The sequence below is a fragment of the Phyllostomus hastatus genome, unplaced genomic scaffold (genome assembly GCF_019186645.2).
Source record: "Phyllostomus hastatus isolate PE091 unplaced genomic scaffold, TTU_PhHast_1.1 phas_scaffold_93, whole genome shotgun sequence".
Lineage (NCBI taxonomy): Eukaryota > Metazoa > Chordata > Mammalia > Chiroptera > Phyllostomidae > Phyllostomus > Phyllostomus hastatus.
In genome coordinates this window covers 19,086,539-19,102,898 of record NW_025334042.1, presented here as the reverse complement: position 1 = coordinate 19,102,898, position 16,360 = coordinate 19,086,539, and the positions used below count along the sequence as shown (strand labels likewise).

Sequence of the window (16,360 nt, the reverse complement as noted above, 5' to 3'; positions counted from 1 at the left end):
TCATGGCCTGCAACCCAGGCATGTGCCCTGATTGGGAATCGAACCTGTGACACTTTGGTTCACAGCCTGAGCTCAATCCACTGAGCTACGCCAGCCAGGGCATTATAACATTTTCAGTGTGTTTTTTTTAACTCTGAGAAATTGTACATAACTGATTTCTGATTCTTTAGTTTGGAAAGTGAGGTCAACTCTAGTATGGACTGTGAAGCCTGTCTCTGCCGAGGGAGCTGTAGATCTGAGACCTGATAAAGGTTAGAAGGTATCTTAGGGACAGCTGAATGGCTTTGTGCACTTGACCTCACTTTGGTTTCCTGGCTTACAGCACTCGGTACTTTCTTGCAGGGTTAGCAAAGGGCAGAGGTTTGAAGTTAGGCATTACTGGGTTCTCAGCTGGGCCTCCAAGCCCCCCTTCTCTCACTTTGCAAAGAAAAGAGGAGGTGGCTGAATAGAGGAGGATATGAGATTGGTTCTCTGCTCCTCCCTCTCTCTCCTTGCTTTTCCCCACACCCATCCTCTCCCCCACAGCAGCCGTCTCCCCCACAGAGACTGGGAAGAGGGAGGAGGGCGGAGTTGGGGACTGAGGGATCAGAAGCCCCACAGTGCCCTGTATCTAAAGGGAGCTATGGCCAGGGGCTGCTGTGCTGGCTCATGCTCCCCACCTCCTGCTGCTGCCTCCTTCAAAATGATGCTGGGTACTCTGGGGCTTTGGGTTCTGTTTCCCGCAGCTGTGCAAGGTAAGTGTTTACAGGGACGTGCAGTGTCTTTCCATTCACCCAATGAGGAAAAGGGGCACTTGAAGCAGCAGCCACCCCTTTGGAAGAGTGGTGAGTGGGGTGGGTGAGTGAGGGTGAAGGGTAGAGCCATGTGTCCCCATGGTGGGGGTCAAGTTCCAGGCCTCTGCTGACACTCTTTCCTCATGTGGCTTTCCCATGCTGGCTCTGAGATATGAAACATGTTTTGTCTCTCTTTGTGGCTGCTATTTTTGCCTGGGCATTCACTCTCATCTTGAACCCTCCCCCCTCCCCACCTTGGGCCACAGCACCCCCAAGCAGGCGGACATGTGTGTTCTTTGAAGCCCCCGGAGTGCGGGGAAGCACAAAGACACTGGGGAAGCTGCTAGATGCAGGACCAGGGCCCCCCAGGGTTATCCACTGCCTCTACAGTCGCTGCTGCTTTGGGATCTGGAACCTGACCCAGGACCTGGCACAGGTGGAGATGCAAGGTGAATGGCAAAGTATATGGCAGGTGATAGCTAGGGTGGGAGGCAAGTACACTCTGGGTTGAGGGTGGCAGCTGAGGGAGAGGAGGAGAAATGGAGTGTGTGGAGGGAAAGAAAAGCCCGTATGCAAGGAAAAGGATGCCTCTGAGAAAGGATTTATCCTCTCATCCCCAGACCCCATTATGCTTGCTCCATCGCATGCATTCTCTCTCCTTCTCTCTCTCTCTCTCTCTCTCTCTCTCTCTCTCTCTCTCTCTCTCTCTCCATATATATCTCTCTTGCTCGCTCTCACTAAATCCTATTCTTTCTCACTTAATCCTCTTCTCCCAATCTGACCCTATCAGGATGCCGAGACAGTGATGAGCCAGGCTGTGAGTCCCCCCGGTGTGACCCAAGCCCCCGAGCTCAGCCTAGCTCTAGCTCCACTCTCTTCACCTGCTCCTGTGGCACTGACTTCTGCAATGCCAATTATAGCCATCTACCTCCTCTGGGGAGCCCTGGGACTCCTGGCTTCCAAGGTCCCCAGGCCATCTCAGGTAGCCCTCTGGGGTACTGAACCAGGGTGGGGGCTGGGGCCCAGGTTAGGATGAGAGGTAGAACCAGGGCCAGTTCTCACCCCTACCCCCATCCCAAGCTTCACTCCTCCTGGCCTTGAGAAGTTGGTTGCCCTGGTGACTGGGAGATAACGGGGCTTGTGACCAGGGTGGGGGTGGGTTGAGAAACAAGATCTCTGAGGAGGGGAAGAGGAGCAGAGAGAGGATTTGGGGCAGGGCTCATCCAGCCTGCATTCTTGCTTTAATGCCCAGGCGAGTCCATCTGGATGGTGCTGGTGCTGCTGGGGCTCTTTCTCCTCCTGCTGCTGCTGGGCAACATCATCTTGGGTATATTCTGTCCCATCCATCCCCTGTGACCCCAAGACACTGCCCCAAAGTTCTGACCCCTCTCCAGACTTCCCATGGTTCTGAGACCTCTACAACCTGACTCGCATTACTTCCCACAAAGCTCTCTTCCCAGTCTCCATGCCTATGCACCCTGACCCTAGGGTGTTTCTCTACCCCAGCCCTGCTACAGGGAAAGGCCTACAGAGTGAGAGGTGGGCTAGAGCCAGAGCCAGAGCCAGAGCCAGACTCAGGCAGAGACTGGAGTGCAGAGCTGCCTGAGCTACCTGAGCTGTGCTTCTCCCAGGTGCTCAGGGAGGGCGGGAAGGGTCCTCCAGGCACTCCCAGAGAGTGTGCTAAGGAGGAAGCCTAGCCCTGGTACTAGCTGAGACCCACACCCAACACCATATCTCACCAGGTAATCCGGGAAGGAGGTCACGCAGTGGTGTGGGCTGGGCAGCTGCAAGGCGAACTAGTAGCCATCAAGGCCTTCCCCCTGAGGGCTGTGGCCCAGTTTCGAGCTGAGAGAGCGTTGTATGAGCTGCCAGGCCTACGGCATGACCACATTGTCCGCTTTATCACTGCCAGCAAGGGGGGCCCTGGCCCCCTGCACTGTGGGCCTTTGCTGGTATTGGAGCTGCACCCCAAGGTGAGGACCAAGAAATGTACATGTGTGTGTTTGCCTGTGTGTGACTGGGTGTGGAGGTGTGGGACTGGATGGTGGCTGGGCCTTGTCCATGCTTATTATTCTGCTTTAAATTTCTTCTCTAAAACATTAAAAATTATCTTTATTGTTTTTTTTTATTGTACAAGAAATACCTGCTAATGCTTTTAACTCAGAAAATAGATAAGGAAAGGGAGAAATCAAAACCACTTATATTCTGTACCTTAAGGAAAACCATTGTTAAAGAAATACCTTGATGCATAACCTTCCAAATTCATTCATATATTCATTCAACAAATATTTATGAATTATGTGTCTGGCACTGTGCTAAGTGCTAGGAAAAACACACCCTGCCTTTACAGATTTTATGGAGTAGTAGGGGAGAACAAAGTGGGTCAAGTAAACACAAAAATAAGTGTAAAATATCCAGTGTTTTAGGTGCCGAAAGAGACAGCCATGGTACTGTAAGAGAAGAACATACAGACGTGACTTGAGGGGAGGACAGTGAGCAGTAAGAATGAAGAGGAAGAAGCAGGCAGGGGCCAGACTACAATCTGCCTTGTGGGCCTAGTAAGGACTTGGACTTTATCAGCACCTACAGCTTCTCCAACTCTGAAACCTTGAATTCTAGAAAGTTCCTTCTTTGACCATGTGCCTCATTGAAAGTGCTCAATGTTTGTTGAATGACAGATTCTTGCTCCTTTCTTAAAGATTCCTACTTGCTCCCCAACCGCCGCTCTCCTACCCAACAGCTCTGCCCATCGGCCAGCTCACCCATGTGCACCTGCCACCTAAAGCCCTGTGGTTCACGAGGGCTGGCCTGGCCAAGTCACCCTGCCTCTTCTGTTTCCGTCTTTGTCCCAAGTTCTGGGAGGCAGTATAAGGTGGTTAACAGTGAGTGACTAGAGTCAGACTGTTTGGGTTCAAGTTCCACTTCTCTTTCACCAAGTGACTTCCAGCAAGCTCAGTTAACTCTCTGTCAAGCTCCTCATCTGTAAAGGGGAGTGACAAGAGTACCTACCACCTAGAGTTGCTGTGAGGATTACAGGAGGCCTGGCCCACAGTCGGTGCTCAGGACACTTGAACTAGAGTTACTATTTTTTTGGTTGACAGAACTGATATACGTTCTAACTCCTCTGTTGCCTGTTATCTTGGCCTAGAAGAGTCAGTGTGTTGGCCCACTGAAGGATGTCTGTCAACTCATTTCTGCTCTCTGGGGTGGATCAGCTTTGCGTGTCCCCTTCTCTCTATTTCTCCTCAGGGTTCCCTGTGCCACTACTTGACCCAAAACACCAGTGACTGGGGAAGTTCCCTGCGGATGGCACTGTCCCTGGCACAGGGCCTGGCATTTCTCCATGAGGAGCGCTGGCAGGATGGTGGGTGAGCTGAGAGCAGGAAGCCATGGGAGTCAGGAGCCACACTGCTATGTTTCTGATTCTCCCTTAGCTTGGAGGGGAAGGATTCAGACAAAAGAGAAAGCAAGATCCAATCCCCTTCAACCTTGGCTTTTCCCACAGGCCAATATAAACCCGGTATTGCCCACCGAGATCTGAGCAGCCAAAATGTGCTCATTCGGGAAGATGGGTCATGTGCTATTGGAGACCTGGGCCTTGCCTTGGTACTACCTGGCCTCACTCAGCCCTCAACCTGGGCCCCTACTCAACCCCAAGGTCCAGCTGCCATCATGGAGGTGAGTACTCTGGATAAGGATGAGGCCTAGAATGATGGTGGTGGTGCTGATGAGGATGTGCCCATTGCTATAGCAACAGTACAGCAGTGGCTACAACTTTTGGGACACTGCTGAGTCTGTAGTTGGGGGGATGTTGCGTGGACGAGTGTTGTAGTGAAGTTTGCCAAGGAGATGATTTTTGGTCCTCCACACCTTTCTCTTCAGGCTGGCACCCAGAGGTACATGGCCCCGGAGCTCTTGGACAAGACTCTGGATCTACAGGACTGGGGCACAGCCCTCCGACGAGCTGATGTTTATTCTCTAGCTCTGCTCCTATGGGAGATCCTGAGCCGCTGCCCAGATGTGTGGCCTGGTAAGGATGGGTACGACAGTCCCTTCTCTTCCCCAGTGCCTCATCCATCCATTTCAGATCCACCTACCTCCTGACCCAGGAAGCTCTGCCCTTCTCTTCCTTGGTCTTTCCACAAGGAAGGTACCACTAGTGCTAGCTGACATGTACCCCTATGTGCTTTTGCCCAGACAGTAGACCACCACCCTTCCAACTGGCCTATGAGGCAGAACTGGGTAGCACCCCAACTACCTGTGAGCTGTGGACCTTGGCAGTGGAGGAGAGAAGACGTCCCTACATCCCACCCACCTGGTACTGCTTTGCCACGGTAAGAGACCACAGGCTGGTGCAATGGGAACCTGGAGAGTCTGGGCATGGGCTTCCAGGGTTCGTCTGCCAGGACCAGTTCCTCTATTCCTATCTCTTCATCTCTTACCTCTCCTGGCTCATGTCCAGCTGAAGCTGGGCAAACTTTCTCTGTGCCTCCGTTCATCTTCTTCTACTCTAAGCCTCACAGACCGTTCCTGAGACTCACACCTTCCCTTTGCTCAGTCTTGCCCAGTCTGTCTTTTGTCTCCCCTATCATGAGTTAGTCCTTCTTGGCTTTGCTTCTGCCCTGAGCTCTGTCCCCAGGATGGCTTCTCTACTGGTACACTGGTATCCAATAATAATTCAATCCAATAATTCCTCATTCTGTCCTACACGTCTGTGTTTCTGCCATGACCCAATAGAGCAAGTTCTAGGTATAAAAAGGTAAAGCAGTAGCCTAAAAGTGAAATTTCAGGGGCCTGTACAAATAGTTCTAGCAGAGAAACCCTTCCCTGTTTCTTGGTCTGACATTTCCACTGCACGAGTGTTTGCTGGGTGGGTTAGGTAACAGAGACCCAGGCACTGGTCTGCAGAAGACCCTGTTTGCCTGAAATGAAGGAGAGCAATTTCCCATTAACATATTAAACCATTAACCCAAATTAACTCCTCAGACAGAAAAGGGGACACTCTGAAAGGCACCCAGAGAACCTGTCTCAGGCAACTAGATGTAGCGGGCGGGATTTCAGTGAGGGCGAGAGGAGGATTGCTCCAGGAAGGATCAGAAGTGTTAAAAACAGGGGAGTGGTGGACAGTGGACACCTTTTAAACTTGGGGACTACTCAGGGGACCACTCAGGATCCTGGATTCAAGCCTGCCCCCTGGTCATTCTTCCCAGGACCCTGGTGGCCTGAGAGAGCTCCTAGAGGACTGTTGGGATGCAGACCCGGAAGCACGGCTGACAGCTGAGTGTGTACTGCAGCGCCTGACCGCCCTGGCCCCTCCTCAGGAGGCCCGCACCTTCCCAGAGGGCTGTTCACATAGCTGCCCACTTCTCTGCCCAGAAGACTGTCTCTCAACTCCTCCCCACTGTCATTCTCCCTTGTAGGCCTCAGCTGAGAATCTGCCACTTTGGCGTTCAGCAAGGCCCTTGTTCCAGGACCCTCAACCGGCTGTTACCATTCTCACGTGTAAACATGCAGTTTTTGTGTCATCTATATGCAAACATACATATGGTGAACATAGGCCTGTTTGCTCTGCCTCACCACTGCCTTTCCCAGTTGACAAATGCTCGGATCCTTCTGTGGACATCCAGTCCACTGTAGTTCTGACCAGCTACAGAGGGCAGGTGTGCACAGGAAGAGATAGTCAGCTTCCTTGGCCCCACGTCCATAGGTCATCCTCCCCTCTTGTGATCCTGGGCTCCTCCTGGCTCTCTTCTTTTCCACAAGCCTTTATTTGGTGAGATCCCATGAAGGGCATTGGGAAAAGAGGGATGAATACAATGAAATTGCTGCTCTGAAGGTACTCAGAGACCCACAACTCACTTTGTTGGGGTCCTGTACAGCGTCTTTGGAGGGGGTGTCCTCTTCTGAAGCTCGTGTCAGAAGGCCTCACAGCATAGGATGCTTGAGCTGGGTCTTGAATGAGCAGTTTTCCAGGAGTATTGGGAGCAACATAGCATTCCTGGTCCAGTGGGACATGGTATCACAAGATGCAGCATGAAACTGCAAGTAACCTGAGTAGCAAAAGTGTGGGGTATGTGACTGGGAGAGAGAAAAGCTGGCACGGAGAACTGTAGGCAAGGCTTTGTGAGCCGCAGTGAAAAGTTCCTTCCTTTGTTTCTTCTTTTTTTTTTTTATTGGCTTTTCTTTCCTACCTAAGACTCCTTTAATACTGGGTGCCCCTCAAGGCCAGTCTCGTTACAGGTGCCCGGTTTATAACTCTAGCTCAGTTTCTAACTATTCAAGTGCCATTGGGCACATTATTTCCTCTTTCTAGGGCTCAGGTTCCTTATTTGCCAAATAACAGGTTGAGGGCCTTCTTGTCCAACCCCAGAAGAACAGTGGGGGAGCCCTGACTTCACTGCAACAGGATTGCTTCCTGCTCAGTGACCAGCTAGCTCTGTGTCCACGGGAAAGTTAAGTAACCTTGGAAATCTTAGTTTTATCATGTGTAATGTATGGATAAAAACACTGACCCTGCTTGCAGGGTCAATTCAAGGTAAAAAAACAAAGGTGACAGGTCATACACAGTACCTGGTAGCAGTTGTGATTGAGCACTGAGATGATCTCTGGCCCCCTTTCTAGCTCGGTTGTTCTTGAGTTCCAGGATTAGCCTCTGGAGAGCCTATGAGATTTCACCTTCCTTCTGACTCAGCTCTCTAATTCTCTGACATCATCACTTGGGTAGGAAGCTACCACCTGAAACTAAACACATCAAAATCCAAGCTCCTGCCTACCCCTCACCAACAGGTCTGCCTTCCCTTCTTCCCTGACTCTCAAGGACACCAAGTTTCTCTTGGTCCCAGAAGATCCCAATAAGGAAGCTGTTTTTGTCTCCTCCTGTGGGCCCAGCTCATCCTACCCATATCCATTCAGTTCTTAAGTGCCCCTGAGGTTGTGTGGGCAGGGCTTGCTTCTGGGCACCAACCCCCTTTCCTTCCTCCTGGGTCTGGCAGTCTCAACTGCTGAAATTGCCTCCTGGCTGCCTATTTTTTCCCCAATCTAGATTAAACGCCACTCTCTAAATAATCTTAAACATAACTTTGCATTGTATTTTGCCTCTGTGCAACAGCCTATTTGCCTGTTTCATAACAATCTTGTGAGTGGCATTTACAGAGGAGGAAACCAAGGGCTCAGAGAAATTTAGGAATGTGTCTAAGGTCACACAGATCTTAACACAGCAGGGATTTTTATCATTAAAAAGGATGTTTATGAAAATGCCATAAATTATTAGAGATGGACAATGTCACATGAAAAAAAAAATCTGTAGCCCTGACTGGTGTGGCCCAGTACATTGAGCGCTGGCCAGCGAACCAAGAGGTTGCTGGTTTGATTCCCAGTCTAGGGCACATGCCTGGGTTGTGGGCCAGGTTCCCCACTGGGGCCATGTGAGAGGCAACCAACTGACATTTCTCTTGCACATCGATGTTTCTCTCCCTGTCTTTCTCCCTCCCTTCCCCTTTCTCTGAAAATAAATAAATAAAATATTTGAAAAATAAAAAATAAGTTTGCAGTTGGTTGGAGTGTCATCCTATAACCAAAAGGTTGTAGGTTCAATTCCTGGTCAGGACACATACCTAGATTGCGGGTTCGATCCTGGGTTCAAATGGGAAATGACCAATAGATGTTTCTCTCTTGCATCGGTGTTTTTTTTCTCTCCCTTCTTCTCTCTCTAAAACACAATGAAAAAAATGTCTTTGGTGGGGATAAAAACACACAAACAAACAAACAAACTATAATCACAAGAAAAACAAACAAAACCCAATAGAGGAATATTTTCCAAAATACCCAGCCAGTACTCCTCAAAATTATCAAGATTATCAAAAATAGAGAAAGTCTGAGAAAGTATCACAACCAAGAGGGGCCTAAGGAGACGAGACGACTAAATATAATGTGATATTCTAGAATAGAAAAAGGACTTTGGGTAAAAATTAAAGAAATCTTAGTAAAGTTAGTAATCATAAGTCAATATTGGTTCATTAAGTTAACAAACATATACTAACAGAAAATGTTAATAATCGGGGAACTGGGTATGGGGAGTATAAAAACTCTGTATCACCTCAATTTTTCTGTAAATCTAAAACTGTTTTATTTTAAAAATAAAGCTTATTAAAAATACCAACAACAGCTATGACCATCTCCAAAACTTCAGACAGGCCATAAGTATAAGGAAAAAAGTGAGGGCTGTGGTAATCATTACAATGTTTACTTGCTGTAATTTTGAGTGGGCATATTGTAATATGCTGTGTTGAAGGCATCAGTAACATAAAAGGCAGAAATCCTAGATTATCATCTTGACTCCCCTAACTGTGAACAGTTAGAAAAGTTTATTTAATTGTCTCAGGAAGTCGAATAAATAATTCTCTAAATCATTTTTCAACCCTATAATCCATGATTCTACAATAAAATATGATTACTTCACCAAATTCAGTGTTTGCCTAGTTGGTATTTCCATGATTAGTGATTCCATGCTCCTGGAGAGGCAATATGCATGTAAATGAGATTTTTAGAAACTTGAAAACATAAGTCTGTGAATAGAGGTGTACTTACAGGTGAAAAACTGTGTGGCTGAAGACAGAGCAGGTGGACAGTGAGAAGAAGACTGATTTTTTACCATCTACCTTCATTTTTACCTCTTGAATTTTGAACTATTTGTATGTTTTTTAAAGATTTTATTTATTTATTTTTAGAGAGAGAGGAAGGGAGGGAGAGAGAGAGGGAGAGAAACATCAATGTGTGGTAGCCTCTTGCACGCCTCCTACAGGGGCCCTGGCCCACAACCCAGGCATGTGCCCTAAACTGGGAATCCAACCGGCGACCCTTTGGTTTGCAGGCCAGCGCTCAGTCCGCTGAGCCACACCATCCAGGGCCTATTTGTATGTTTTGTCTATTAAAATTAAATACAGTTAACCCTTGAACAACATGGAATTTTGGGCACTGACCCCCACATAATTGAAATTCGCTTATAACTTTTTACTCCCCCCCCAATTTTTAAAAAGATTTTATTTATTTATAGACAGAAGGGAAGGGAGGGAGAAAGAGAGGAAGAGAAACATCAATGTGTGGTTGCCTCTTATGTGCTCCACACTGGGGAACCTAACTCACAATCCAGGCATGTCCCCCAACTGGGCATCCAACCCACGACCCTTTGCAATCCTATACTCAGTCCACTGAGCCACACCAGTCAGGGCACTGCCCCCAAATTTAAGTTGTCTCTCAGTATCAGTGGAGGATTGGTTCCAGGACCCTCTGTGTATACCTAAATCTGAGGATGCTCAAGCCTCCTATATAAAATGGCATATAGATCGATGCATTACACTAGGCCCTTCACACGCACGGACTCCAAACTGTGGAGCAAAAACAGTACAGATATTTTTCATAAAAAAAAAAATCCACTTGTAAGTGGACCCGCACAGTTCAAACTCATGTTGTTCAAGGGTCAACTGTATTTACTCATTAATTTAAAAAGTCTGTACCTAGCCCTGGCCTGGTGACTGTTGGTTAGAGTATTGTCCCAATACACCAAAGTTGCAGGTTCAATCTCTGGTCAGGGCACATACAGGTAGCAATCAAGGAATGCATAAATAAGTGGAAAAATAAATCAATGTTTCTCTGAAAAAAAATTAAATAAGAGGTCTATACCTAGAAAAAAATTGATGGACAAATTTTTGGAAAAATGCAAAATATTAACAATAATGATTCTATTCTGTTTGGGTGATGGGACCTCAAGAGTTGTTTGTTTTTTCTTTGTCCTTTATTTGCATTTTTCAACTTTTCTGTAATTCTCATGATTACTTATAGAATTTAGGAAGAGCATGTGAACAAATTTACTATTACCAGGAAATATTCTCCCATCCCACCTCATTCTCAACTGATAACTTTGCTTATTTCCATGCAGGAAAAAAAATCAGGAGCAATCAGCAAAGAATAGTCATGTATTCCCACAACTAAATCTACCAATGCATTTGCACTTGGACCTGTAGGCTCTGATTTACCTCCTATTACAATAATAACAGCATATATGGGACTTAACTATACGTCCAGTGGTGTTGTGAGTCCTTTACAGGTGTGAATGAGTTAGGTATTATTGTTATCCTTGTCCAAGGTTACAAAGGAGGTAGTCTGGCTTCAGAGTTCATTCTCTCAACCAGTTCCCTGTGCTAAATGAACTGTCCTATCTGAGGTCAGTGCCTCCACATTTAACCTGGGACTCCTCTCTTCCTAGTCACTTAGGAACTTTGCTCTTTCTTTCATATATATTTCAACTAATTTTGGCTCTGGTTTTTTTTTTAAAGATATTTATTTATTTATATTTAGAGAGAGGGAAAGGGAGGGAGAAAGAGAGAGAGAGAAACATCAATGGGTGATTGCCTCTCACATGGTCCCCACTGGGGACCTGGCCTGCAACCCAGACATGTGCCCTGACTGGGAATTGAACCTGCGATCCTTTGGTTCTCAGCTCGTGCTCAATCCACTGAGCTATATATACCAGACAGGAGAAACTTTGCTCTTTCACTTATCCCTTCTTTCTCCAGCAACATCATTTTTTTTCTCTCTGCTGGACTATTTCCATCAGTTTACAAACATACTTTAAACTCATCCATCTCTTTTTTCACATTTTTTAAATTTTATTATTTAGTTACAGCTGACATACAATATTATATTAGTTTCAGGTGTACAAGATAGTGGTTAGACATTTATATAGCTTAGGAAGTGATCACCCCAACAGTTCTAGTATCTATCTGACACCATATATAGTTATTACAATATTTACTATATTCCCTATGCTTGTACTTTACATCCTGTGACTATTTTTATTTTTTATCATTTTTAATTAACATTATTTTTATTGCTATTTTAAATTAGTTTTCTGCCTTACCCCCCAACCCTCCCCACCACCCCAGTCCTCCCCACTTCCCTCCCCTGTTTCTACCCCCCTTGTTATTGTCCATGTGTCCTTTATAATTATTCCTGCAACCCCCCCCCCCCCCCCCCCCCGTTATCTCCTTCCCTCTCCTCTCTGGTGACTGTCAGCCTGTTCTCAATTTCAGTGTCTTTGGTTATATTTTGCTTGCTTGTTTGTAAACTCACCCATCTTAAAAAGCCTTCCTAGGCTGCCCATCCTGTTATGATTACTGTTCCATTCCTCTGCTTTCTTATTTACCAACACTCATTAGAAGAATTGCTTTTATTCGCTGTCTCCCCTTCCTCACTTCTCATTCTTTCCTCAATTTGTTTCAGGCAAAATTCCTTCTCTAGCATGTAATTAAACTGCTCTTAAAAATTCACCATCCTTGCAAAAGACAATGACCAATTCTCATCTACATCCTCTGTAATTTATCAGCAGCATTTGACACATCTGATATGTTCCTCCTTGACTTCTTTCTTTACACTCCTCCCTTCTGGTTTTCCTTTTCCTTGCTGGCAACTCACTCTGTATCCTTTTCTCCCTCCTCTTCTCTTCCCAGTTTCTAAATGTTGGCAGGCCTGAGGCTAAGTGGTGGGCCCTGTTTTTTACTCTGGTCACAATTTCTCCCAGCTGATCTCAGCTAGCTTTTTGGCTTTACAAACCTTGATAACTCTTTATTTTTTTTTTATTTTATTGATTTTTAGTTGGAGAAAGGATGAGAGAGAGAGAAAAAAAAAGAGAAAGAGGGAAATGGAGAGGGAGAGGGAGAGAGAGACACATATCGATTTGTTGTTCCACTTATTTATGCACTCATTGGTTGCTTCTTGTATGTGCCCTGACTGGAGGTCAAACCCACAGCCTTGGCATATCAGGATGATGCACCAATCTGCTGCCCCCCCGATCTTCTTTATTTCAGTATTATTTCTCAGTTATTAGTATTCTTGGGTTCATCCTTGATTTCTCTGTTTCTTTCACACTCTATATTCAGTACAGATCTGTTAAGCTCTGCCTTAAAAAAATATGCAGAACCTAACCACTCCTGATCATATCCACAACTTCCAACCAGACCACCACCATCCCTCCCCTGGTACAACAGTAGCCTCCCAACTGAGCTCCCTGCTTTCACTTTAACTGCCTCTCCCTATCTTATTTTTTCACCACACAGTAGCCAGAATGTATATTCTTTTAACATTTGAACTATTTTTATGTATATAGTGCAGCGGCATTAAGCACACTCATACTGTTGTGCAAACATCACTGCCATCCTTCTCCAGAACTTTTTCGTCTTTCCAAACTGAAATTCTATGTCCATTAAACAATAACTCTCCATTTCCCCTACCTCCAGTGCCTGGCAGTTACTTTCTGTCTCTATGAATCTGACAACCCTGGGTACTTCATATATGTGGAATCATACAGTATTTGTCCTTTCGTGCCTGGCTTATGTCACTTAAAATACTGTCTTCAAGATTCAGCTATGTTGTAGCATGTGATAGGATTTTCTTTCCTTTTCTTCCCTTCCATTTTCCTTTCTTCCTCCCTCCCTCCCTCCCTCCCTCCCTCCCTCCCTCCCTCCCTCCCTTCCTTCCTTCCTTCCTTCCTTCCTTCCTCCTTCCTTCCTTCCTTCTTCACCCAAGGACATGCTTATTGGTTTTAGAGAGAATGGAAGGGAGGGAGAAAAAGAAGGAGAGAAACATCAATATGAGAGAGAAACATTGATGTGTTACCTCTGGCATGCACATGCAACACAGGCATGTGCCCTGATGCCCAACCAGCTGAGCCACACTGGCCAGGGCTCCTTTCCTTTTAAGGCTCAACACTATTTCATTGTGCTTACATGCCACATTTTTTTCTTATTCTCGCCTGATTTTTTTTTTCATTGCTCTTAGAGAGAAAGGAAGGGAGAGAGGAAAGGAGTGAGGGAGCAAGGTAAAGGGAGGGGGAGAGAAAGAGAGGGAGGGAAACACTTCAATCAGCAACCTTCTCATGAGTACCCTGACTGGGGGTCAAATCTGCAACCTGGGTATGTGCCCTGATCAGGAATTGAACCCACGACCTTTCAGCCTACAGAAGACACTCCAACCAACTGAGCCACACTGGCCAGGGCAATATATACCACATTTTGTTTTTCCATTCATCTGTTCATGGACATTGGGTTGTTTCTGTCTTTGGGCTATTATGAATAATGCTTCTACGAACATTGATTTTACAGAATGATTTTTTTAAAAGTGAAAATCTGATCATGACATTCCTGTGCTCAAAATACTCCAGAGGCTTCCATTCACACTCAGCATAAAGTCCAAACTATTTTCCACGTCTTACAAAAATGTATAAATACTTGCACCATACCTCCTCCCTTATTTTATTCATTTTCCTACATAGTATACTCATCACCTGACATTTTATTATATATTTATTGATATTCTGTCTCTTCCTCCAGAATAGTACCTCAGTGAAAACAATGTTGTTGTTGTTTTTCCTATTGTGTTTTTACTCTTTCTCCAGTGCTTAGAACAGTATCTGGGTAGCTTGAGAAGTATTTGTTGAATGGATGAATGATAGAAGCAAGGTAAATAACTACTGATTTAGTGAATGAGCTGAAGTGAGCTTTAAAATTATTATTTAAATGCTTTTAAATAATCTGAGTTTAAATCTGAGAAAGAATTTTCTATGTAGTAGATAGGTGAAGAGAGAGATATAGAGGATATTGGCAACTTATGAAGGTCCTGCAAGAAGTTAAAATCATGCTGGTCAAATAGTAACAATTCTTAATATTAATGAGAATCATGATAGTAATCCATTCTAGCATATAGTAGCTGTTAATTATGTTGCAGATTCATGATTATCTCATCACAACCACCCTATGCAAGCCGTGCGAATATGGAGGGCCAATTGTATTTTACAGATGAGGGAACTGATGTTCCAAGAGGTTAAATCAGTTATTTGAGGTCTTGCAATGAGTGGCAAATCCAGGATTTTAATATAGGTCTATTTGACTGATTCCAGAGCCGTCATGCTCTATTTCTCTTTGTTCATTCATTTATTCATTCATTCGTTAACATAGTTTTAAATTTAACAGTTTATTTATTGACATCCTCCTACGTGCCAGGCAGCGTGTGAAGTGTTGAGTGTTAGTGAATGCAGTCCCTACTTTCAAGAGGCTTGTGGTCTAAAACAGAAAGCTGACATTAATAAAGTATGTACTGATTCATGTATAATTATAAACCGATGTAAGTGTGTTAAAGGAAAGGCGAGATGGCATCAGAAACTACAACAAAGGGACCTCACCTGACTATAGTATCCGGGATTCTTCCCTGAAGAAGTAGGTGATCCTGGAGCTGAGAGCTGATGAATGAGCAGGAGTTAATTAGGAAAAGTGGAGAGAAATGGGGAGAGCATTCCAGGTTGAAGGGTCAGTATTTGCAAAGGCCATCCTGCACAAGGAACCAAGATCTTCTGGAGACTGGAGGACAGAAAGCCAGGGGTGAGCAGTATGAAATGAGACTGGAGAGGTAGCAGGGCCAGAACACTGTAGACATGACACTAATATGATTTTGAGTATTCTTTTGTTGGATGAGTTGGGGAAAACTGTCACTCATATACTACTGGTGAGAATACAAACAAATATAACCTCTATGGGAGTAATACATCAATATCTACAAAAAGTAAGGATATGTAAAATATTGCATATACAGGGTTATTTATTGCAACTATTTTCAATAGAAGATGACTGAAAATAATGTGAAAATCTGCAGACTGGTTAAATTAGTAATGGTACATCATACAAAAGAATAAAATGCAGTTGAGAGCTTTACTGAGTTATGATACCTATTTACTAATATGGAAATATCTCCAAGATATATTAATTAGGAGAGGGTTGAAAATTAACTCTGCATAATTTGCTGCTTTTGCATTTAAAGGAGGGCATAAATTTATAGCATTATTTGCTTGGTTGTAGTGAAAAAACCGTGAAAGTATAGAAAAAAACTATTACAGGGGTTATGTGGGTTGGGAGAGTCTGGGAAGATGAAGAACAAGAGTAGGAAGGAGACTTACCAATTTATACCTTTATTGTTTTTGGTTTTCAGCTCATGTTACCTACCTGTTGAACAAAAATTAACACATACATGGAAAAATAGTTTTGCCCTGGCTGGTGTGACTCAGTGGATTGAGTGCTGGCCTGCAAACCAAAAGTTCTCCAGTTCGATTCCCAGTGAGGGCACATGCCTGGGTTGTGAGCCAGGTCCCCAGCTACAGTTGTGCAAGAGGCAACCAATCAATGTATTTCTTGCACATAGATATTTCTCTCCTTCTCTTTCTCCCTCTCTCCCCCCTCTCTAAAAATAAATAAATAAAATCTTTAAAAATAGTTTTGACCTTTGTCTTGAAGATAATGAAAAGTCACTGAAGAATTTTAAGCAGCAGGGTGACATCAGATTTGGCTTTAGAAAAAAATCTCCCAGGTTGCAGTGTGAAAAATGAATTAAAAGAAGGCCAGAGTGAAAGCTGACAGGATTGCTAAAAGATCATTGTGAACTACAATTTGATAACATTTCACACCCACTAGAATGACTATACTGTACTAATAAAGACAGACAGTAGTAAGTGTTGACACAGATGTGGAGAAATTGGAACTCTTATACAT

At 44.8% G+C, this 16,360-nt stretch overlaps 1 protein-coding gene across 2 annotated transcripts; it reads left to right on the top strand.

Annotated features, from left to right (window-relative positions):
- Nucleotides 1-685: 685 nt before the first annotated feature.
- AMHR2 (anti-Mullerian hormone receptor type 2) lies at nucleotides 686-8,212 on the top strand. Of its 2 annotated transcripts, XM_045829502.1 has the most exons (11): nucleotides 686-734; nucleotides 1,040-1,222; nucleotides 1,564-1,755; nucleotides 2,026-2,100; nucleotides 2,280-2,404; nucleotides 2,516-2,746; nucleotides 4,023-4,137; nucleotides 4,279-4,451; nucleotides 4,656-4,803; nucleotides 4,971-5,107; nucleotides 5,984-8,212. In XM_045829502.1, the coding sequence occupies exons 1-11, from the start codon at nucleotides 686-688 to the stop codon at nucleotides 6,191-6,193; spliced, it is 1,638 nt and encodes a 545-aa protein (XP_045685458.1). In that variant the 3' UTR covers nucleotides 6,194-8,212. The 2 variants fall into 2 exon arrangements, with proteins under 2 accessions (XP_045685458.1, XP_045685459.1); XM_045829503.1 differs by lacking the exons at nucleotides 4,656-4,803; nucleotides 4,971-5,107.
- The last annotated feature ends 8,148 nt before the right edge of the window (nucleotides 8,213-16,360 follow it).

Excerpts from the sequence above, each read along its gene's own strand:
- AMHR2 (XM_045829502.1), top strand. The coding sequence starts at position 686 with ATGCTGGGTACTCTGGGGCTTTGGGTTCTGTTTCCCGCAGCTGTGCAA. Across the intron at positions 2,747-4,022 it reads TATTGGAGCTGCACCCCAAG|GGTTCCCTGTGCCACTACTT; the intron begins GTGAGGACCAAG and ends ATTTCTCCTCAG. Across the intron at positions 4,804-4,970 it reads CTGCCCAGATGTGTGGCCTG|ACAGTAGACCACCACCCTTC; the intron begins GTAAGGATGGGT and ends GCTTTTGCCCAG.